At 40.1% G+C, this 23,356-nt stretch overlaps 1 protein-coding gene across 1 annotated transcript; it reads left to right on the top strand.

Moving 5' to 3' along the window:
- Positions 1–16,478: 16,478 nt before the first annotated feature.
- On the top strand, positions 16,479–22,727 carry npy2r (neuropeptide Y receptor Y2). The gene is made up of 3 exons (XM_020931297.2): positions 16,479–16,546; positions 20,868–21,488; positions 22,215–22,727. The coding sequence occupies exons 1-3, from the start codon at positions 16,514–16,516 to the stop codon at positions 22,725–22,727; spliced, it is 1,167 nt and encodes a 388-aa protein (XP_020786956.2). The 5' UTR covers positions 16,479–16,513.
- The last annotated feature ends 629 nt before the right edge of the window (positions 22,728–23,356 follow it).

The following is a 23,356-nucleotide window of genomic DNA, read 5'->3' as shown; positions in this document are numbered from 1 at the left end:
CATCAACAAATTGTATGAATCATTGTTGAACCGCATGGATGCAGTCCTTCAAGCTCATGGAAGTCATACAAGATATTAAATATGGATCTCACAGCACCACTACTTAATTCACTGATGTTATGCAACATATTTTTGTATTTGAAGTAAATTATTTGTTCAATTTTCTGTAGGCGACAAAACTTTTGTCTTGCCAAAATCTGACCTTTCTGTGTTCATTAAATGATAAATTTTTCTTCAGTGAAGCAAATTTATTTTAGTATATTGAGCATAATTTGGGAGGGTTTTAGCTTTCATATGAGACATTTCTAAAACCAATCGATTAATTTAAAGTCAGGTTATAAGCTTTTGTTTCTACAAAATGGATAAGCGACAAGACTTTTTTCAGGGACTGTAGTCTGTGCTGATTTGCATCGGTTTTTAGCCTGGACTCACATACTTATACTTTAGTAAATAAATATTGTTAAATTCTTTAAAACGTCTCATTTCCTCATTTTGACCACCACTTGCAGTCCTTACCTGTGTTTTTAAGTAATCTGCCCCATGTGGGTTACATTATGGTGAGATAAGAGAGTTTCTCTGATCAAAAAAAGGTTTTCTTAACTGCTTTGACCTGTGTCACTTTTACATGTGTGGCACATCTCAGCTGCATGTTCACTCTACTACAACAGCACAGAACAGTAAATGTTTAACACTTCACATTCAAAAATAAAACATTTACACAGTATACAATAAAGTGCATTAAAGCACACATGAATAATCATGTGTATGAGGACACAAATCCAACAGCCTGTGCATCAAGTTTCGAACGAGAGTCCATTTTTACACCTAGTGTTCCAACAGCACTTATGGCCCAGGTCAGAAAGCCCAGCTCAACAGGAACAGCACAGACTGGTACTGGGCTGTGAGTCGTTTGTAGTTTGTACTGAAGTTAAAGCTAAGCTTTGTGCGTGCTCCCAGTGACTCTAGGAGGGCCAGAGCAACGGAGCAATGACATCATGGAAAATGGGCCAAAAATTTGATGTTTTTTATGATCTGACTAAACAAGACAGGAGCCACAACGCGCACCCGTAGAGTTTGATTTGGGTCACGGAACTTTTATGATCATTCTGAGCTGCGGATTTAGAGGAAAGACACTACTCTGCCCTCAACTCATGAAGAGAAATGAAGAGAGAGAGACAGACGTGATGAAGGAGTGAACAAACAGAACTCACTATCAACGTGAAAGTCCAAACCAGTGTCTGTCTGTGCGTAAAAGCTGCACTGCCCCTCACAACAGTCATGTGCAAGATCATTTTAATTAAATAATGTCCATAGACTTTTATATGGTTTGTACCTTTTTGATGAGTGCAGCGTCCACACACACATCTGTCCCGTGCAAAGGCGCGTATGGACTGTAAAGGTCTCAGGCGACATGTGACTATAAAAGTCACTTTTTCAACTGTATCAGACAGAGACTGGTGTTCTAACACAAATGGGACTGAACGTGCTGAAACTTTTGACTAAACAGTTTCTTTAGATGTTCTTGGAGACAAAACTAAAATAATCTTGACAGTTAGCCTGGTCCTGACCAGGTTTGTTTCCGGGAGCTTGTTACTGTGGCAAATCAGCACTGCGTGTGGTTAGTCACTGGTGGAACGAGACTGAGGCTTTGACAAGCCTGGATTGGCCAAATAAGCCAGGCTTTCGCTTTAGCTCGATTCATGGCATAGCCCCCAGAGTATGTCTCTGGATATTGAGCCAATGTCAATATCAACAAGAACCATTCCCATCCTGAGGACAGATGCATTTCAATACTTCATTACTTCAATATATAGGCATTGAAGCCTTCCCTCTACATTATGTTATATATTCTAGTTAAAATTATAATTTTAGTTCCCTGGGTTATCAAGCACCTCTGTTATGCTTACTTGATTATGATTATTTGATTGTTAATAAAAAAAAAAAATCTTCTGGCAACAATTTCACCTGACTGACATGAAATTATATTATATATATATTTGTGTGTGTGTGTATATATATGTGTATATATGTGTATATATATATATATATATATATATATATATATATATATATATATATATATATATATATATATAGGCGTCCAGGAGGCATCCGGAACAGATGCCCGAGCCACCTCAGCTGGCTCCTCTCGACGTGGAGGAGCAGCGGCTCTACTCCTAGCTCCTCCCATGTGACTGAGCTCCTCACCCTATCTCTAAGGGAGCGCCCAGCCATCCTGCGAAGGAAAGTCATTTCAAGCGCTTGTATCCGCGATCTCCTTTCGGTCACTACCCAGAGCTCATGATATATATATATATATATATATATATATATATATATATTTTTTTTTTTTTAACAACCTCTCACTTGACTGTTCTAAAATGAACAATATTTATGATGGATATTATCCCACCAAACTTCTTCCTGAACATTTCAACAATATACAATCTTTGATGAGCTGTTTAACTCAAGTGACTCTTCAAACATGTCTAGAAATTATATGAGGTATTAATGACTTGGCCATCGAGACACTATGTTCTCGTACCAAGCTTGATTTTCTGAAGATTCATGTTTATGCATGATTTACATTTACTATGCACATTCTCTGCTGCCTGACCATGATCTGCTCATTTGAATTCGTTCAGTCTCCTGAGATGAAACACTCAGAAATGTAATATCTACACAAAAATCTGGATCTTGATGTGAATACTAAAGAATTCATTTTTTAAAGAAGGGGTTTTCCGCTTCTATGAGGCACTAACATGTAACATATTTAGATACCTTTTAAAGTTTTCAAAATGCTATATATGAGTGCTATGATATCAGAAGTTGCATGCAATTGCTAATAAAAAATACTGCTCATACTGTAGGCGAAGCCTACTAGTGACTGTTCCATTCCATTCCATAATGCAGCTTCCAGGAGCTTGAGCGTAGACATAATTCTCCCATAGGGCACAATGTCCATCCATCCATCCATTTTCGTCCGCTTATCCGGGGCCGGGTCGCGGGGGCAGCAGCCTAAGCAGGGACTCCCAGACTTCCTTCACCCCAGACACGTCCTCCAGCTCCTCCGGGGGGACCCCGAGGCATTCCCAGGCCAGCCGAGAGACATAGTCCCTCCAGCGTGTCCTGGGTCTTCCCCGGGGCCTCCTCCCGGTGGGACATGTCCGGAACACCTCCCGAGGGAGGCGCCCAGGAGGCATCCGGAACAGATGCCCGAGCCACCTCAACTGGCTACTCTCGATGTGGAGGAGCAGCGGCTCTACTCCGAGCTCCTCCCATGTGACTGAGCTCCTCACCCTATCTCTAAGGGAGCGCCCAGCCACCCTGCGGAGGAAACCCATTTCAAGCGCTTGTATCCGCGATCTCGTCCTTTCGGTCACTACCCAGAGCTCATGACCATAGGTGAGAGTAGGAACGAAGACTGACCGGTAAATCGAGAGCTTCGCCTTTCGGCTCAGCTCCCTCTTCACCACAATGGTCCGATACAGCGACCGCATCACTGCCGAAGCTGCACCGATCCGCCTGTCAATCTCACGTTCCGTCCTTCCCTCACTCGTGAACAAGACCCCGAGATACTTGAACTCCTCCACTTGATGCAAAGACTCCCCACCCACCCGGAGAGGGCAAGCCACCTTTTTCCGGTCGAGAACCATGGCCTCAGACTTAGAAGAGCTGATCTTCATCCCAGCCGCTTCACACTCGGCTGCAAACCGCCCCAGTGCACATTGCAGGTCCTGGTTCGATGAAGCCAACAGGACAACATCATCCGCAAACAGCAGAGATGAAATCCTGTGGTCCCCAAACCGGACCCCCTCTGGCCCCTGACTGCGCCTAGAAATTCTGTCCATAAATACAATGAACAGAACCGGTGACAAAGGGCAGCCCTGGCGGAGTCCAACATGCACTGGGAACAAGTCTGACTTACTGCCGGCAATGCGAACACAGCTCCTGCTCCGGTCATACAGGGACCGGACAGCCCTTAGCAAAGGGCCCCGGACCCCATACTCCCAGAGCACCCCCCACAGGACACCACGAGGGACACGGTCGAATGCCTTCTCCAAGTCCACAAAGCACATGTGGACTGGTTGGGCAAACTCCCATGAACCCTCGAGCACCCGATGGAGAGTGTAGAGCTGGTCCAGTGTTCCACGGCCAGGACGAAAACCACACTGCTCTTCCTGGATCTGAGGTTCGACTATTGGCTGGATTCTCCTCTCCAGTACCCTGGCATAGACCTTACCGGGAAGGCTGACACACCCTCCGGTCCCCCTTCTTATACAGAGGGACCACCACCCTGGTTTGCCAGTCCAGAGGTACTGTCCCCGACCGCCATGCGATGTTGAAGAGGTGTGTCAGCCAAGACAGCCCCACAACATCCAGAGACTTAAGGTACTCAGGATGGATCTCATCCAACCCCGGAACCTTGCCACCAAGGAGCTTTCCAACCACCTCAGTGACTTCAGCCAGGGTGATGGATGAGTCCACCTCCTAGTCCCCAGCCTCGCCCTCCTCCTCGGAAGACGTGACGGTGGGATTGAGGAGATCCTCAAAGTATTCCTTCCACCGCCGGAAAACGTCCCCAGTCGAGGTCAACAGCTCTCCCCCCGCACTGTAAACAGTGTTGACGAAGAACTGCTTCCCCCTCCTGAGGCGCCGGACTATTTGCCAGAATCTCTTTGAGGCCGTCCGATAGTCCTTCTCCATGGCCTCCCCAAACTCCTCCCAGCTCCGAGTTTTTGCCTCCGCAACCGCACGGGCTGCAGCACGCTTGGGCCGCCGGTACCCGTCAGCTGCTTCAGGAGTCCCACGAGCCAGCAAGGCCCGATAGGACTCCTTCTTTAGCTTGACGGCATCCCTTACTTCCGGTGTCCACCACCGGGTTCGGGGATTGCCGCCGCGACAGGCACCACAGACCTTACGCCCACAGCTCCGAGCAGCCGCATCGACAATAGAGGCCGAGAATGAAGCCCACTCGGACTCCATATCTCCAGTCCTCCCGGAGGTGCGAGTTGAAAGTCCCTCTGACAGAGGGCTCCGCCAGACGTTCCCAACAGACCCTCACTACACGCTTGGGCCTGCCAGGTCTTTCCGGCTTCCTCCTCCGCCAGCGAACCCAACTCACAACCAGGTGGTGATCAGTTGACAGCTCAGCCCCTCTCTTCACCCGAGTGTCCAAGACACGCGGCCGGAGATCAGATGACACGACTACAGAGTCGATCATCGACCTCCGGCCTAGGGTGTCCTGGTGCCACGTGCACTTATGGACACCCTTGTGCTCGAACATGGTGTTCGTTATGGACAAACTGTGACTAGCACAGAAATCCAATAACAAAACACCGCTCGGGTTCAGATCAGGGAGGCCGTTCCTCCCAATCACCCCTCTCCAAGTGTCACTGTCGTTGCCCACTTGGGCGTTGAAGTCCCCCAGGAGAACAACGAAGTTCCCGGTCGGTGCACTGTCTAGTACCCCTCCCAAGGACTCCAAGAAGGCCGGGTACTCAGCACTGCTGTTCGCTCTCCACAGTGAGAGACCTGTCCCCGAACCGAAGTCGCAGGGACGCGACCCTCTCGTTCACCGGGGTGAACTCCAACACACAGCGGCTGAGATGTGGGGCAATGAGCAGGCCCACACCAGCCCGCTGCCGCTCCCCGCGGCCAACGCCAGAGAAATGGAGAGTCCAGCCCCTCTCAAGGAGTTGGGTTCCAGAGCCCAAACTGTGCGTGGAGGTGAGGCCAACTATATCTTGTCGGTAACGCTCAACCTCCCGCACAAGCTCAGGCTCCTTCCCCCCCAGCGAGGTGACATTCCATGTCCCCAGAGCTAGTCTTCATGTCCGGAGATCCGGTTGTCGAGGCCCCCGCCGTCGACTGCCGCCCAGATCTCTCTGCACCGGCCCCATATGGCTTCTCCCGCGGGTGGTGGGCCCACATGAGGACGGCTCCACGTCGCTCCTTCGGGCTAAGCCCGGCCGGGCCCCGTGGGGGAAGGCCCGGCCACCAGGCGCTCGCTGACGAGCACCCACCCCAGGCCTGGCTCCAGGGTGAGGCCCCGGTGACGCCAATCCGGGCGGCGTAACTGGCCTCTGTATGTGACTCATCATATAGGGCTTCTGAACCGTTCTTCGTCTGACCCGTCCCCCAGGACCTGTTTGCCTTGGGTGACCCTACCAGGGGCATGGAGCCCCCGACAACATAGCTCCCGGGATCATTCGGGCACTCAAACTCCTCCACCACGATAAGGTACAATGTATTTATTTATTTATTTTTTTTATTCAAATTGCCTGTGATCAGCTGACAGATCAACATTGACAACTTTCACAAAGGTCGGATTTTCTTCCTTATCTATTTTCACAACACAAACTTTGTAAAAATTTAAATCCTCAAAGCACCGAAATCCAACGAATGATACACGGATTCACCTAAAAGTTAGCTTTGTAAGATTTAGTCTAGCCTCACTCAGAGCCCACGTTAGCTCCACTCTAACAGCTATCGCTCTAGCAGCTATCGCATTGAAGCGCTAGCCTCATTATTTTAATAGATCCATGGCTAACCCGTATTTACAATTAATACAAAAGAGAAAACTAATTTTTGGGCCCATGTGCCAATGAACACAGGCCATTGAAAACAATACGATCCCATCTTGGGTTCACTTTCCAGATTTTATTATACTTCCATGCATAAAACCACTTCAGGCATGTTTTTGAAAAGAGAACAATGTTATAACATGATATAAGCTCAAAAAAGTGGGTTTTACATAACACCTCCTCATCAGTAACGGAGACAACTATTCTTAGAAATTGTCCAACCTTGTTTTATGGGGTTGTTCTTACAATCCAGGAAGTGTCGCTACAATGGGACATCTTGAATAAGCCATCACTCTGCTCTGGAACTGAGCCAGAATAAACACAGCTTGTTTACATATAGCTCCATTCATGATTGCATAATGACTGCACAATGGTTACTGTTCCATTAGTAAACAAGCAATTACCTGAGCAAATGGCTTGATTAGGTGACAAAAAATAAGCCCAACACAAGTTCTTAAGCACATGCACTTAAGATCCACCCACAGATTACAAGGACATTTCTAAGAATGCAAGAGTAGAAAACTGTAAACTTTGTCAAATAATTGTGATCAGAAAGGCTATTTATTGATTTCAATCCTTATTAGTGATATGGAGACGTTTTTGTCATTGTATTGTATTTTGTCAATTGTCATTACCAGTTTGTTCTTGATAAAAACAGTTCGATACTGGATTTCACTAATAATCAGTTAGAATAAATTTCAACATTGAGTTTTTTACATTTTATCATGTGGTCTTAAACTAGTTGTGATGTCTATCATGCCATCTACATCAACATTGCCATATTAATGTTATTTTTTTTCAGTATCAGTATTGGTTGCACTAATCCTCAATGCATCAGATGTGTACTTTAAAAATGTATTCCTGAAAAGTTAATTTTATATGTTATAGTGAAAAGTTATTTGTGAAAAAGACTATACTATGGATTGTAGGTTGGTGATATATTAATGAGGTAAGCAGTTCTGGGAAGTAAATAAATACTAAAAATCCACATTGATATTTTAATTTATTCTTTAATTTAGAAGCATTCAGAATACAACTACTTTCTTAAAATCAAAGGATTACATTATGGTACATGAGGATGCAAAACAGGACTCTAATTGGGTTTGAAATGGTTGAAATTGAATATATTACCAAAGGTTGGATATTCTAAACATATTCTGTACATCCACACATACTGTACATCCATTTGCGGTATTCTTCCCAAAACTGGTGGTAAGTGACTTGTATAGGGTCTTATTATTCAGTGGAGATGAGGTCATTCATCTTCATCCTTGGACATACCGGCTCCTACTGTATATCTGCTCATGGGGTATTCTTCACTGCGAGAAGTCCAGGCCCTAATAAAACACATATAAAAATTCCAAACAAAGTGGAATTGCATTACAAACGAACAATCCGATGTGTACTGTGAGCTTTTGTTGTAATACACACATTTTGTGTTATGTCTGGCTGTGATTGGCAGGTACAAGCAGCTGGCTCATCAATTACTTCGTGAAAGGAATTCCACTTCTAAAAGGCTTTCTTTAGTAGCTTTTCCTTAGCGCAACTGACCATCTGGTGTGCCTGGTTGATACATGCTTGGAGGTTGGGAGATAGATTTTGCATTTAATTCAGGCCAAGTTGTTTAATCAGTAGCCTTCTCACAATCTTGCTCTAGTAATTTCATACTGTTGTAGTGTTTTTGGGCAAAACAATGTGTAAATATGTACTTTTCACTGGCTGTGTTTGATGAAGCTCCTCTTATGAGATGGTTGTGTGCTGTCTGCTTTGAATTATAACATGTTGTTATTGTCTGTGAAGGAAGGAAATAAGGCTGGTGTGCTGGTAGGATGCTAGTTGTTGCAAGTTAGTGAATAATTAGGATGCTTGGAAGTCACTGCCTTATTTGTCTGAAGTGAGCAACTAACTACACTGAAACTACACTGAAACCAGCTGTATCTAGGAAACTTACACCTAGCTCAGTCTTTGTTATCCTGGCCTATATCATCAGAGGTATAATACTCCCTACAATGGAAGCAGAGCTAGACTGTTCTAGACTGTAATGGACAACAGTATACCTTGAGAGTTCATGTCTCTGGGTCCGTACTGATGGCAAATAAACTTCTCCTGCGTTAGAACTAGAGCATCATGCCTTTTTTTCTTCAACTCTCAGGCTACAATTTATTCTACAACACTATTGATTACAGTTAGGAGTATCTTGATTACACTGAGCATTTAACTACCCTAAGCATTCAAGCATCTATTGGATGTTCTAACACCTGTCAGCATATGTCAAGCACCCCTATTGTTTTCTTTGGTTTGGTTGGACAGATGAACAGACAGTACATTATATCCTCATTTATTGAACTTAGTATGGTCAAGGTTAGGGTCAAATGGAAAAAACAAATTCATCTTATTCAATGTGCTTGTTAATTTAAAAACTTTTTTTTTGAGGAGTTTTGAGGAGTTTTAATTAGAAGAACAATTATTTAAAACTATTATCTGTCATCACTGTAATTTTCTATCTTCGCTCACTGTTTTAAGTATTCAATTAATTTTTTCCATTTCTGAATCTGTGTAACATTGGGTTGTACGTGCGGTTCTTAAAAATTGCAGTGGCATATGATTACGACAATCTAAATTAGGGCTGTTTACATTGCATAAGGCAATTTATTCCTTCCACATGCCAGGAAAGAACACCATTTCTGACTGAATGATGAAGGTAAAGCTGACAATCTGTCACTGGTTCAAATGATCACCACCATTTGCTCGAACACGCACCATATTCAAACTAGGGTTGTCAAAAGTATCGAAAATCAGACACTAATCAATATAGTATAAGTATAACTATGTACTCATCTAAGCAAGCCACATTCACAGGACAAAATGAATCAGAGATTACACACAAGGCCACATGATAATATAAAAAAAAGTACTACAGTTTGATGCTGAAAATAAATGACATTCTATTGTAAATAAAGGATGTCTCTTCCAAAGTATCGAAACCAACACAAATTCAAACATAAGCAAGGTGCAAGAAGTGTCGATGACTCAACAACAGTCCAAGCTTGGCAACATAACCCCTGATCCACCTTCGCCCCAACATGCCCTCCAGGAATCAAACCTGAAACCTTGCTGTGAGGTGCCATGTAGTAAACTTAACAACCAGACATTTTAGTCCTTCATTTAGAACTTCATTTTCAGACCCACACCTAAATAAAGAAAACATAGCCTGAGTGTGCTAGGTGTTAGATCACCAATTAGGGGCAGGAACAATAAATAAAGCATAGCATCCTTCAGACAATGTGCACTGTGTAACTTTCAGGTAGAGGGTCTACTACCTTAGCCAGGCTGGTGCCACCTACTGCCTCCACTCAATTTCATTTCTCTCCACTGACTAGGTCAGGAATCATAATATACTAGATGGTTCGCAAAATCCCCTGAAGTACAAGTTCGGGCACCAGCCAATCAGCGAAGAGCCATACATTCTGTGTTGTTAATGATTCCCGAGATCGAGGATTTAAAGCCAGAACAAAGAGAATGTTTGGTGAATTTTATAAAGGGGAAAAATGTTACTGTACCCACCTACCGTTGAGTGAATGAATTCTAATGTTGCAAGGACACACGGTTTCTACGAAGTGAAACCGGCTAATGAATCAGGCTACCGCTACCTGCTTGCTTAATAGAAATAGCATAGTTTTGTTTTGGAATATTCCATAGTATGGCATTAACCTCATCTTGCATTTATTCAATTACAGGTGATTTTATTTCTCCAAAATGCTTTGAAAAACTTAAAAAATCAGAATTGACCTGCAACTTGGCTCGCTGGAATCACACTTGTCTCCATGGAGATAGCTAACTGTAACTGGCTGGCCCTCCACCAACTAGAAAAGCACTCAGAGAGCGCAGACCTCCGCCTACCCCCATTTTTTATATAAATTGCGATAAAATCAGTCTTCTGGATCAGATCCAGATCAGCCTTTGGAATATGAAAGAGGATCCCATTGTCCATCCCTGAGTCAAATTTCATGGGGTTTGGTCAATAATTAACCGAGATATTGAGAAACAAAATTTTTGGCCCCATTTACCACAATGTTAACTAAAATTTCAAAGTGATCCAGAATCCAGAATTTCTTCTGGATCACCCCCAGAATGAAATCAGTTCTTCCTTTTCACATTTCCAACAAATCCTGAAAATTTCATCAAAATCGGTCCATAACTTTTTGAGTTATGTTGCTAAAAAACAAACAGACAAACGCCGGCAAAAACATAACCTCCTTGGCGGAGGTAATAAAGCTACATCATACATACATACATACATAAAGTGCATCTTTAAGGCTGTGACTTTTAGAGCTCCATCAGAACAGAAGACGCTACTTGGATGAGTAGCGACATATATTCACTCTTAAGTATTTCTATCCAGCTGACAGAATTCAAATCTCTTTTGCAATGGAACCTAAGTGACAATAACACAGACTTCGATGAGATATTAGATATTTACTTAGCATTTTAAAAGCTAAGTTTTGGATGGATTCTCCTACCTATATACTTCAACATTTTCAATACACAATAATGCTTTGTATTCATGCCAAACCTGACAGACATGTAGTGATCTCATCTTAACAACAGGACATTTAGTCAATAATAATACAATTTAATAAGCATTTTGATGAAGTGCCCTGGTAAAAGGCCTTTGCAGAGCTTAGCATGTTAATGTTCCTTTTGATGAATGTACCATCCTCCTGCACACTCACGTAGGTATTTAGGTATGCAGCGGTCCTCTCCCACATCTCCAAGCATAACAAGATAGGGATCGATAATCATTCACTATAGGCAGGCCTGTCATGTTTGGACAGCAACATGTTAGTGAGAAGACAGATTCCAAAACAAGACAATTATATGGACAAATCTCCATTCCAAACAACAACAGTGATTTCCATATTAAGAGTTTTCTCTCAAATGAATATCATGATGAAGATGTAGGAGGATCATTAATCACTTGCAGTAATTAGCCTAACTAAGAAATTATATTGCTTTAGTTATATGAAAAACAAAAAAAAAACAACTCAGCACTTTGAAGGTTAGAATAACACACATTATTGCATTTTTCCTGTTTTCATGATTTTTTATTACTTACAGAAACATCTGCATTGGTATATAACTTGGGTTTAAAGGTACACTATGTAATGTTTCTGGTGTTGTTCTGCCATCTGCTTGTCTCCATGGAGATGTTATTGCTTTTTCGGTTGCTTCTCTACTTACATGTCACCATTGAAATAAATAACTTCAATGTCATAATGTGGCACATAAGCAAAGCAAAAACATCTTCATAGACACAAGCAGGGGACATACCCTCTATCATAAATGTTGCATAGTGTGCCTTTAAATCAGGTGGAGATGTATTTGCAAAAGCACTCCCCACTTTCAGCTGGTTATGTGGGGAGTTCAGAAGGAGATCAGACAGATCATTCATCAAAAACTCAATATAAGTTCTAAGGTTTGGCCAAATACACACCAGATGCCGATTAAATTAGTATAAATGAGTGGAGTGGGCTGTAGGTGGATTTAAAACAAAAAACAGGAGGAGAAATGCACTTAAGGATATTGCTTGAGCCTATATTATGACTTTTGTATAACTATGATCACAGATCTTGTTGATCTAAAATCAGCATCTTTTAGATCCTGTTCTAACTACCCAGGTAAAATTTTTGATTACTCAGAGAAGACCATTTTGAGAATTAAGCAAAGTATAACTTATAAATTAACTTATACCAGATATGTCTTTAATGGGGGAAGACAATATAACATGGTTAAAATACTTTTTTTTTTAAATTGACATAATATATGTTCTTTGACCTGTGATACACATAGCAATGTGCCTCTGGCACTTAATTCATTAATCCAGTAATCAAAAGCGGTCTTCTCTGTGCACTCAAAAACACTCAGTTCAGTTTGTTAGCAATATAAGAACCACACTGGAAACCCAGAGTGCACAGCATTCATTTACCCATTCAAACAGACAAAATTAAAACATACTGAAACCCAACCATATAAATAATATAAATAAGAGTCTGTTTGAATTTTGCATAGATTGTTGTATTACAGTTGCCTCAGATCCAGAATACACATTTCTTCAATAATTTACGAAGATGTGAGTCTGGTCACCGCTGAATCTCCCTCTTTTTAAATGATATTTAAAATTGATTTTATCTGTAAATGACAAAAGACTAATGAGCTTCTTGTTTTCACATATATCACTGAAAATAAATAAAATTTGACCGGGCTTGAGACGCAACAGAGGGCACGGAGGCCAGACTGATAAAAGCAGAGAGATATCATTATGGATTTGCCAGGCAAGTGTTACAGGTAAAAATCTGGACTTCTATGCCCATAAGACGTCACCAGACTTACAGTCCCTGAAAAAAGTCTTGTCGCTTATCCAATTTATAGAAACTGACTTTAAATTAATCGATTGGTTTTAGAAATGTCTCATATGAAAGCTAAAACCCTCCCAAATTATGCTCAATATACTAAAATAAATTTGCTTCACTGAAGAAAAATTTATCATTTAATGAACACAGAAAGGTCAGATTTTGGCAAGACAAAAGTTTTGTCGCCTACAAAAAATTGAACAAATAATTTACTTCAAAAACAAAAATATGTTGCATAACATCAGTGAATTAAGTAGTGGTGCTGTGAGATCCATATTTAATATCTTGTATGACTTCCATGAGCTTGAAGGACTGCATCCATGCAGTTCAACAATGATTCATACAATTTGTTGATGAAGTCATCAGGAATAGTAAAGAAAGCGTCTTACATGCCTCCCAGAGTTCATCAAGATTCTTTGGTTTTGCCTTCCATGCTTCCTCTTTCATTCTACCCCAGACATATTTAATGATGTTCATGTCTGGTGACTGGGCTGGCCAGTCCTGGAGCACCTTGATCTTCTTCGCCTTGAGAAACTTTGATGTAGAGACAGAAGTATGCGTTGGAGCACCATCCTGCTGCAAAATTTGACCCCTTTTATTGCCTTTTGGTTGGGAATGTAAGAGGTGGAGCTAATACTTCTTGATATTTTAGGTTATTAATATTGCCTTCCACCCTGCAAATGTCTCGCACAGCCCCATACTGGATGCTGAACCCAGACCATGATTTTTCCACCACCAAACTTAACTGTTTTCTGAGTGAATCTTGGATCCATGCGGGCTCCAGTAGGTCTTCACTGCAATATTTGATAAATATTAATATTTTTTGAAAATGAAATATATAACATGTGTTCTTATGAAAATACACACCATTTTTTGCACATTTTAAATCACAATATTCATCTAAAACGACTTAAAAATAAAATAAAGAAATAAAAGAAACAAGTCCCCTGAGTTGCGGGGCTCTGTGGGAGACATTGACATCAACATCATCACAACAAAGAGTAGTGAAGCCGTCAGCGCATCTGGTGGATAGCTGCAGATCATGTAAATAGATTTTTTTTTTTTTTTCATTTGTTCCAAAATGACGAATTCCACATGTATCACCGATTAAGAAAATACCATTGGAGAGTGAAGTAAGTAGTGAGCCATGGGCATATGAATGACTCTAAATACAACTTTGAGAGGGTAAATGAGAAGGGGAAACAACTATAACTTGGTTAAAAGTTCTAAAACTCAGTTTTGCATAAAAGCTCTGCTTTATAAGTCAATCTTGAAAGGTTGCACTAGTGATGTTGAGGGGTCGGTCAAATGCAGAGAGCAGATATCACCATGCCCAGGGGATCAAGAACATATACCTTGACCTCAAAATATTATTAATAAATTAACAAAATATTTGTTGTGCATGGTTGGAGTATCTTTTATGTTTACATAATCTAAAATAACATGCTGGAAATTCTATTTTCACTTTCAAATAAAGTTCTGTGTTAAAGTCACAGTGTTTTTTTTTTTAATGATATAGGACACTTCTTTTAACCTTGCACAGAAAGATGAATTCTCACAATATTTGTGAGTTCACAAACTCATGAAAATCCATCTTGGCATGCTCCTACTGGTGCGATAGGGCCCGCCCGCTGATGGGTGGATCAATCACAGAGCAGTATTGAGGTCTTTGTAGAAGTCAAAGGCGAAGTGCCCAAATAAACCAAAACAAACATGGACAGACATACAGTACTTCAGCCTGTTTAAAAAAAATAAAAAATGACTATTTTCTTTCTGCAAAATGTGTAGAAGGTAAGTGCATTTGTGGACAGTGATGTCTGGGCTTTTCTGTCAAATGGATGTAGCAAAAGTTCAAAATGTTTCAGAAAGTTTTGGAATGTTTGGAATACAGATTGGTAATGTGTAAAACGCAATCTGGAGTGAGCCAGGTTACTCTTCTCTCCTTAAACAAAGTATGACTTAGACATCTCAACGTGATACCATTGAGTCACTTTGTCCACTCTTACTTGTCAGGCAAAAGTTACTGCTCACGTGTAGTCTTAGTACTGACTTCTACAATATTAAAGAGCGCCCAGCAGTGCATGACATTACTGCAGTTGATTCCATATTATCAAGAACAGTGGGTGTCGTCTAACCACATAATGATGGTTTATACAGATTTCACAATTGCCATAGCAATGATAAACTAAGGTGAAGGGATAGAAAGTAATTATTGTACTCTTAATTAACACTGTCACTAAGTAACAGATTGTATGGTATACATATAGGAGGATATAAACAGGCTTATGTAGCCTACACAAATTGGAATATTTGTCCCTTTTGCAACAATTACTATTTGAGTTTTAAGTACATTAAAGGCTTATTAAAAACGGAATGTTTCAGATACTATTTAAATGACCATTGATTTCAGCTGTTCGCATCCCACCATGGAGGTAAAGAGAGGAAAAGAGGAGTCTGGTGGAGGAGTGGAGTGGGCAGGGTAGGAACCAGGGACACTAGGGACAGTTGACCACTATAGCCTAAGTTATAAGAAGGCTACAGGCTGAAAGCAAACTGAAAAAAAACAAAACAAAAACTGTTATTTTGGTTTACACTTAGTCTTAGACAAACTTTACTGATCCACAAGGAAAATTATTTGGCTTCAGTGGCTTCACACATTAAAATATAATAACAAAGAACAAAAATGTCAACAAAAAGTGCTTCAAAATAAGTAGCAACATTGGCAAGATACTGGTGTCAAACAATGCACAATAAAGGTATATAACTGTATATGTACAAATACAAATATAGTAAATAAAAAGAGGTGGGATAAGAAGAAACAGTACAAAGATTTGCTCCCTAAGATCTTAATTAATAATAAAACGACAGAATCTTATTTTGCAATGTGCCAAAAGACGGAGCTTTTATTAGGATATGAAGTAAGTCAATTAGCCTAATGGCAATGCCATTTTTACAATATGCTGTCTACTTTCATATTGAATCTGCCAGTGTGGGAAGGATTTTTGTTTGCTAAATCTTTCTTGTGCGTAATAAGCGTATCCGTGTGGTGATGTAATAGTAACATTTGAAGTTGTCTCTTGACTATAATCAGCGGGAGTACACTTGTTGATTCCGGACTGGTTCACTCACTCTCAGCCTCATTACTCACTCATACATAGCAGCGCGCGGCGTCCGTCTCCTCGCGCTCACACTCTGTGTTGTGACAGGCTACTGCCTCCTCGCGCCCGGGTTCCTCGCGCCCCTGCTCTTCTCGCCTCTCCTCCATTCTCCTCGTGCGCTCTCGTCTCCAGCGCGCTGCTCTTCACCGCCGCTGCTCGGAGAACATTTATCACTCCACTCACAGGATTGTGCCGCTCCCCGAGGCTCCGTGTTTTTCTCCACACTGTCGTTTTTTACTTCGCACAGGTGGGTGCACCTCGGGGCATGAGCTTGTTTAGGGTTTAAACTTAAGTCTAGCTTTGTACATTTTGCACGTGTTCTAACGCCCCTGGCTTTAGTTGCAGCACTTTGAACTTTATGTTTACGTGGAAGGCTTGTGGGAAATTTTGGGTAAGTTGAAGCTCTTTTGATCAGCTATTTTTACAGCTTGTGCGTTTTAGATAGGCCAGTATTTCTTTGCTCTTGAGTTGAAGTATTTTAGTGTATGTCCAGCCACTAGCCAAGGCTATTGGTTTTTAAGATGTCACTGTAGCTGAGATCCATAAAAACAAAGCATATTGTAGTAGCCTGCCATCTCCTTTCATGAGATGTAAGCTACTTTGTATATTTTGTATTTATCGACGTTGGTTATGTAGCAGGTTAATAATTTATGCTTTTACATTTGAATTCCACTAAATGCATGCATGTTTTTGGTTAAGTCATCAGAGCATCATCATTTGATGTTAAAGCTACAGGAAAAAATAAAATAAAATAAAAAGTATATTTCCACAAAATCCCCAGACAGGTTCTGACCTTGCTACTATAGCCTATACTACAATCAATGCTAAAACTAGTACTGAATCTAGATACTCATTTGAACAAGTATCAGAACATTAGAAATGAACATTTCTGGACTAGCTTTAGAATGATCTTGAGCTGTATCAGAACAAGTGTAAGAGCACATAGACTAGTATATGCCCATGTACCATTATGGATAATACCTATTACATGAACATTGTAATATAAAAGAAAGCACTACTGTTATTTAATATTGAAAATCACTTTTTATTGTTGAAACAAATTGTGTTGTTTTATTTTCATTGTGGTGTCAGAATCTTGTATCGAGTCTATTCCTTAGTATCGCAATCAAGTTTAGCAACACTAGCCTCTAGAGAATTGATAAGGGGGGCATCCACGTTGGCACTGTCCACCTTTTAACCCACTAGAGACCCTATAGACCCATTATGCGGTAAGGACCTTTAAAGGGCACACTGCTCTAGTTTTCCAATGCATTTATTTACAACCAGGTTACATCTATCAGACTCCTCCACCACGCACGCACACGCACAAGCACGAGGCTTAATACATGACTACATGACACTATTATATTTGACGTTAAACCTAAATACTCCTGTCAATTTCTTTTCATGCTGATCAGACAGTTAGCTTGATCAATGACAAGGTTTTAGCCCTATATCACACAGCTAGTATTGATTTTACAACAAATCTCTCCCGTCCCCTCCCTGTCTCTTTAAACTACACCTTTAGAAAACTCTGCTCTTTCACATACAAAGGAAATATGTTAAAGGAAACATATTATCCAAAAAGGACTTTGATGTGTTAGTCTTGGTCAGGACGACAGTTGTCAAAAGTAGGGCTGCACAATAGTTTTAAATATATAAAAATATTTATATTGCAATATCGGCTGACATAATAATCCATATAGCAACTAACTCGATATTTTGCAATGACATCAAGGTTCCAATGTTTATGTTTTATTATTATTGTTTCATGTTAAATAAAGCTGATTTTCCTTATTCAAAAGTAGCCTTGAGTTGTTGTTTTTTTGTTTGTTTTTTGATAGACTTTCACTTGTAAATTAAAGCATGTACTTTCTGTTTTATAATAACTGAAATTGTTCATTTGAAAAGTATTGTTTCTAAATATTGCAAATAACCTCTCTATTGCAGTTCTTTACAATCATATTGTATATTGCAACATATTGTGCAGCCCTACTCAAAAGTATCAAAACTAGTTACTCATTCATGCAAGACAACACAGTCAGGACTACCTTAAAAAAGAAAACATGCAAACTCACAGTATTGTATTGTCCTTTATTTAAGTCTTCCAAGATATTAAATCATTGTAAATCAATATTGTGGTTTACAATTAACCCAATGTTAAATAATGCTGATGATGTTACAGATTACACCAGAAAAAGCGATATATGTATTTCTTTTTCATAGTTTCTGAGTATACCAAAATAACTGAGCATGGATAACATCGTTTAAATTAATTGTAAATTTGAAAAACCATGCAAGCACAATTCTAATACTTCAAATATTTTTAGAGTCCATGTTGTGCTACAGCAGACCTGGACCATATACGACCCTTTGTTTGACTCTGACTGGCCCGTTTAAGGTCATTTGGAATTACAAATTAAACATATTTTATAATTTTATCTCATGCATGGAGTAAAGCTGCATTGCTTTTATTTTAGAGGTGTTTTTTTAAATTACATTTTTTGTAAGGCAACCTCACTTTTTCATTGCTTAGTCATGACATAAACTCTTACCTGTCTTACCAGCTTGTCAAAGCAATTAATTACAGGTTTGTTTGTTTTTTCAAATAAAGAAATACAATTAATATTCTCAATTAAGTTTCTCATGTGGCCCCATGGAAAAAATTATTGCCCACCCCTGTGCTACAGTAACCATCTTTGCTCTTCATGGTATGGGAAGTATAATATACTCAACATACCTGTGACTGCGCTGAAACCAAGAAATCTTTTTGAAGTAACATTAGAACAAAGTAAGTCCATGTTTGAGGTCAGTGCAAGATAAACGTAACACCAGTGAAGACTGAAAAAAATCACACTTCTGAAAAAGTCCTGAGGCTGTACTGACATTTGAAGGTTGCAATGAAGTGCATTTTCTAAAACTAGATTTGTGTCATTTTCTTGGTTGGAGGGTTTTCATCAACCAGAATTCTTTAGCGCTGCTGAGAAATAAAGGATATATATGCTTTTGTCTGCTATATACTAATAATCTATGACACCCATGAACATAATGTTATAAGCATAATATTAATCGAAAATGACATAGTAACAGAAAACATTCTGAATATAGGTAGCTGCAGAGCATGCCAGCAAGTAGCTACCGGTGCTGAAAATGGGGGTTGATCAAAGCAATGAGTTTTTGAATACATGAGAATAAAAATTACTCAAACAGGCATCAGTTGTGCTAAATACAACGTTGAGAAGGTAAATGAGAAGGGAAACAATTATGACATGTTTAAAAGCTCTAAAAAGCCCGCTTTAAACCAATTTAACCAGACATGTCCACCCTTTTTGTAGTAAAACAGAAGACATCAACATTTTGTGACCAAAATATTCCATCAGAAAAAAACAAAGTAGTCTAAGTTCAAACGCAACGGCCTTAAAGAAGAAATAAGGGGAAGACTGCCTTAAGTACCTCTTCAAAATCTTAACGTAGGATGCAATCTGCAATCATGTCACAGCTCATGCTTTCTGACTGTGAATGTGTTGAAATGAAAATATTGACAGTTTGTTGTGAAAGACTGCCTCAAACTCTGTACCAGTGTCATGCAGTGTCATAGCTATAGTAGTAGTATAGTTCAAATAATGTACTGAAGTCTTTTTAACTGCTAGTTGTTCTTGCTGCGCTGCTCATAATCACTTAATGTGCAAAGTTATGTAACCTCATATCTTTACTCTGCCGACAGTGTTTTCATCTATTGTAAATCCTTATATTATAATTTATCTTTATCTTATCTTGATTTTCAATTTTATGTTCTCCTGATGTTCTTAACCTTTGTGTGCAACACCGTAATTTCCCAATTGTTCGACAAATAAAGCTTTATCTTATCGTATTATACATTGGTCTTACTATAATTTTACATGTTGTAACCACATTTTGCTCCTATTCTCCAATTAGTGTAAACTACTCAGTCAAGTCCTCTGGCCAGATATTATTCCAGAGCAAGATTGACTAAAATTAGGTGCTGCTTAAAAGATGCTGCTTTTCCCTACAGGTGACCTGAGGCAGTTTGGAGGATTAGTCAAATTAGTTTAAAAATCCCAACATGGACAATCAAGTCTATATTCCAGTTTTATTATTATTACTTCCCATTTTTCTAATCTATCTAGTCATTATTCTGAAGAACATCTGTGGAGAATATGTAAAGGTACACTTTATTTTAACTCTACATACATTTTGAGAGCAATGCAATTTGCTGTTTGTGAACATGAGCTATATGATGAAATGAAATGCTATATAGCTGAACAAGACTATGTCTGTAAAAACACAAAAAAGTTAAAGTTTTGCCTTAAATCTACAGTCACAGAATTAAAAACAAAGTCCAACACAATTTAATTGCTATTAAAGAACAGTTCACACATTGCTTTATGAAAATGCATTATCTATTAAAAGCTGAAGATGTAGTCTTGCCAGCTTAATCGCAAAGTATAACAAGTGATAAAAGAGCATCAATCTTGATTCCGAATGGCACTGCCCAGTCCAACCTAATGAGGTTTTATGTGAAGAGAACACTGTGACAGGGCTCTATGACACATTTATTGAATTTACTGATTCACTGAAAGCTAAATATTGTTTTCCCTTTGTAATTTATTCATCGGTATGATTGAATTTCTATGGTTCATGGCCAGAGTATGCTGTATAAAAGCTAATTTTAGATATCCATTTCTCCACAGACTGACCTATGGAGACGTTTAGCCATGGAGACATCAGGGCCTCTGAATGTGACTCAAATGGACAATCAACTTGACACTCAAACCTCCAACTGCTGCACCAACTCCACACCGACCAACACTCCGTCATTTGTGCAGCTAGATGACAGCACCAAACTGCTCGGAGTTCAAGTCATTCTCATCTTGGCTTACAGCACTATAATATTTTGCGGGGTTACTGGGAATTCCTTGGTGATCTATGTAGTCTACAGGTTTAAAAATCTTCGGACTGTGACTAATTTCTTCATTGTGAACTTGGCTGTGGCCGACTTGCTGGTGAATACTTTGTGCCTGCCGTTCACCTTGGTTTATACTCTCTATGGCGAGTGGATGTTTGGTCAGATTCTTTGCTTTATGCTGCCGTGCGCTCAGGGCATGGCAGTCCATGTGTCAACCATCACAATGAACATCATCGCATTGGACCGGCACAGGAGCATTGTGCGGCACACAGAGACACGTATGTCCAAAGATATGTGCGCTCTGGTCATAGTCATCACATGGGCGGCCAGTGCTCTGTTGGCAAGCCCCCTAGCCATTTTTAGGGAGTATGGGAACTTCGACATTTCTCCAGATGAAACTATTCAGGTATGTTTCTTATCAATCCTTTGACTGCTGGAATGCCACTATGAGAATATGATGGTTAATTCAAACCTTGTGACTGTTCTTTCAGCCACAGATGGTGTGTGGTTCTACACAAGTCTTATATTGTCCATTGACACTGACTGACCTTTTAGATGAATATCCTTAAATCTTTCATTGTGTAGTTATTGTAGAATGTGGAGGTACCTTCAGGCCATATACTGTATATTGCTATATTTCGTACTGCTTTCTCATATTGAATTTTCTAATTTTGAATAGTACAATGGTGTGTATCCAAGAGACACAGGCAAGCTTTGTTAAAATTAACCTGGAGTCAGAGAAGACATTATCTGAAAAGACTGCTAGGCAGTGATTGCGGTATTGCTGGTTACTGATTATGGTTATGTTTAAAGTCTTGAAAGATATAGGATACTATTTTATTGTGGCATTTACAGTTTACCTAGGCAATTAAACAACTAATTATGATAAAGCCCCATTTCAATAGATCAAAAACAAGCAGTCAAGTTGAAAATACAAATAGGGAAAAATGACACCGAGCATAAACGGGAAACAGTAATAATCTTATCAAACATAGATTTTGCTTAAGGGACTGCTGTCTCCTATGAAAATAGAAGCCCTGTGTGTAAATATTCTTTCATATAAAGCTTAAACTTAAAATACTATAGGAATCCTGACATCTCTAACTGACTTTATGTGCATGTTTGAATGCAGTTCTGCACCGAGAAGTGGCCAGGCAGTGACATGAACGGAGGCATCTACAGCATCTCCATGCTCCTCATTCAGTACGGCGTCCCCTTGGCTATAAACTCCTTCGCCTACATCCGCATTTGGAGTAAACTCCAGAACCACCTGACCACTGGCTGCCGCAGCGACCGGCACCAGCGCAAACAGAAGACCACTAAGATGTTGTTCACCATGGTGGTGGTTTTTGCTGTGAGCTGGCTGCCCTTCCATGCTTTCCAGTTAGCTGTGGACATAGATAGCAGCGTTCTTTACATGAAGGATTTCAAACTCCTGTTCACCATGTTTCATATCATTGCTATGTGCTCGACTTTTGTCAACCCCATCTTGTACGGATGGATGAACAAGAACTACAGGGCAGCATTTTTGTCTGTGTGCAGGTGCAACCATCCCTTCAGCCTGAAAGCAAGCCATCTGAAACGCAGACGATTACCAAAGGATAAGGACATGCCTTGTACAGTTTGGAGATCAACTAACTTGTGATTACAAGAAAATGAATTGTAGCTGAACATGTTGAGCTCATGTACAGTAGCTAACAACTCACCCACATGCAGTATTCAAATAGGCAAACACTGGAAGAAGGAAAGATGTACAGCTGAACAGAAAAAAGGAAACAGAGAAAAAGGACACTTTTATGTAGCTTTGAGGAAACTGTTTTGATGACAGCCATAAACATCTTAGCTTAGCATGTGCTTTAGAAATGGATGTATATCTGGTAGTGTAGCCAAGGTTGTATTATAAAATATGGTTCTTAATCTGTCATGGCTGCTGTACATTTTCACAAGTTGCTTGATGCCAAACCATTACAAACTTTTTTCACAAACTATTCATTTTTTCTGATATTTCTCTTCAGTGACTTATTGAATTTTAACATGTGATTTAATTTGTCAATACTTTATCGAGGAATTTTAGGAAATATTGGAAGGAACGCTTAAATAAGTCCTTTGTTTGGTTTACAATACACTGTATATAGAAGGACTTAGCTAACCTATTGAATTCCACATTTTGGTTTGGTTGGCTGCTATATATGCTCTCTTCAACTGGCTTAATTTGGTTGCAACCAAAGATATGGTTGTCGTCATAGTTCCTTAGTCCACTTCTTTATATAATCT

Source organism: Boleophthalmus pectinirostris, unplaced genomic scaffold (assembly GCF_026225935.1).
Source record: "Boleophthalmus pectinirostris isolate CB_2022bp ecotype Guang Dong unplaced genomic scaffold, ASM2622593v1 HiC_scaffold_22, whole genome shotgun sequence".
NCBI lineage: Eukaryota > Metazoa > Chordata > Actinopteri > Gobiiformes > Gobiidae > Boleophthalmus > Boleophthalmus pectinirostris.
This window is presented reverse-complemented; position numbering and strand designations above follow the sequence as displayed.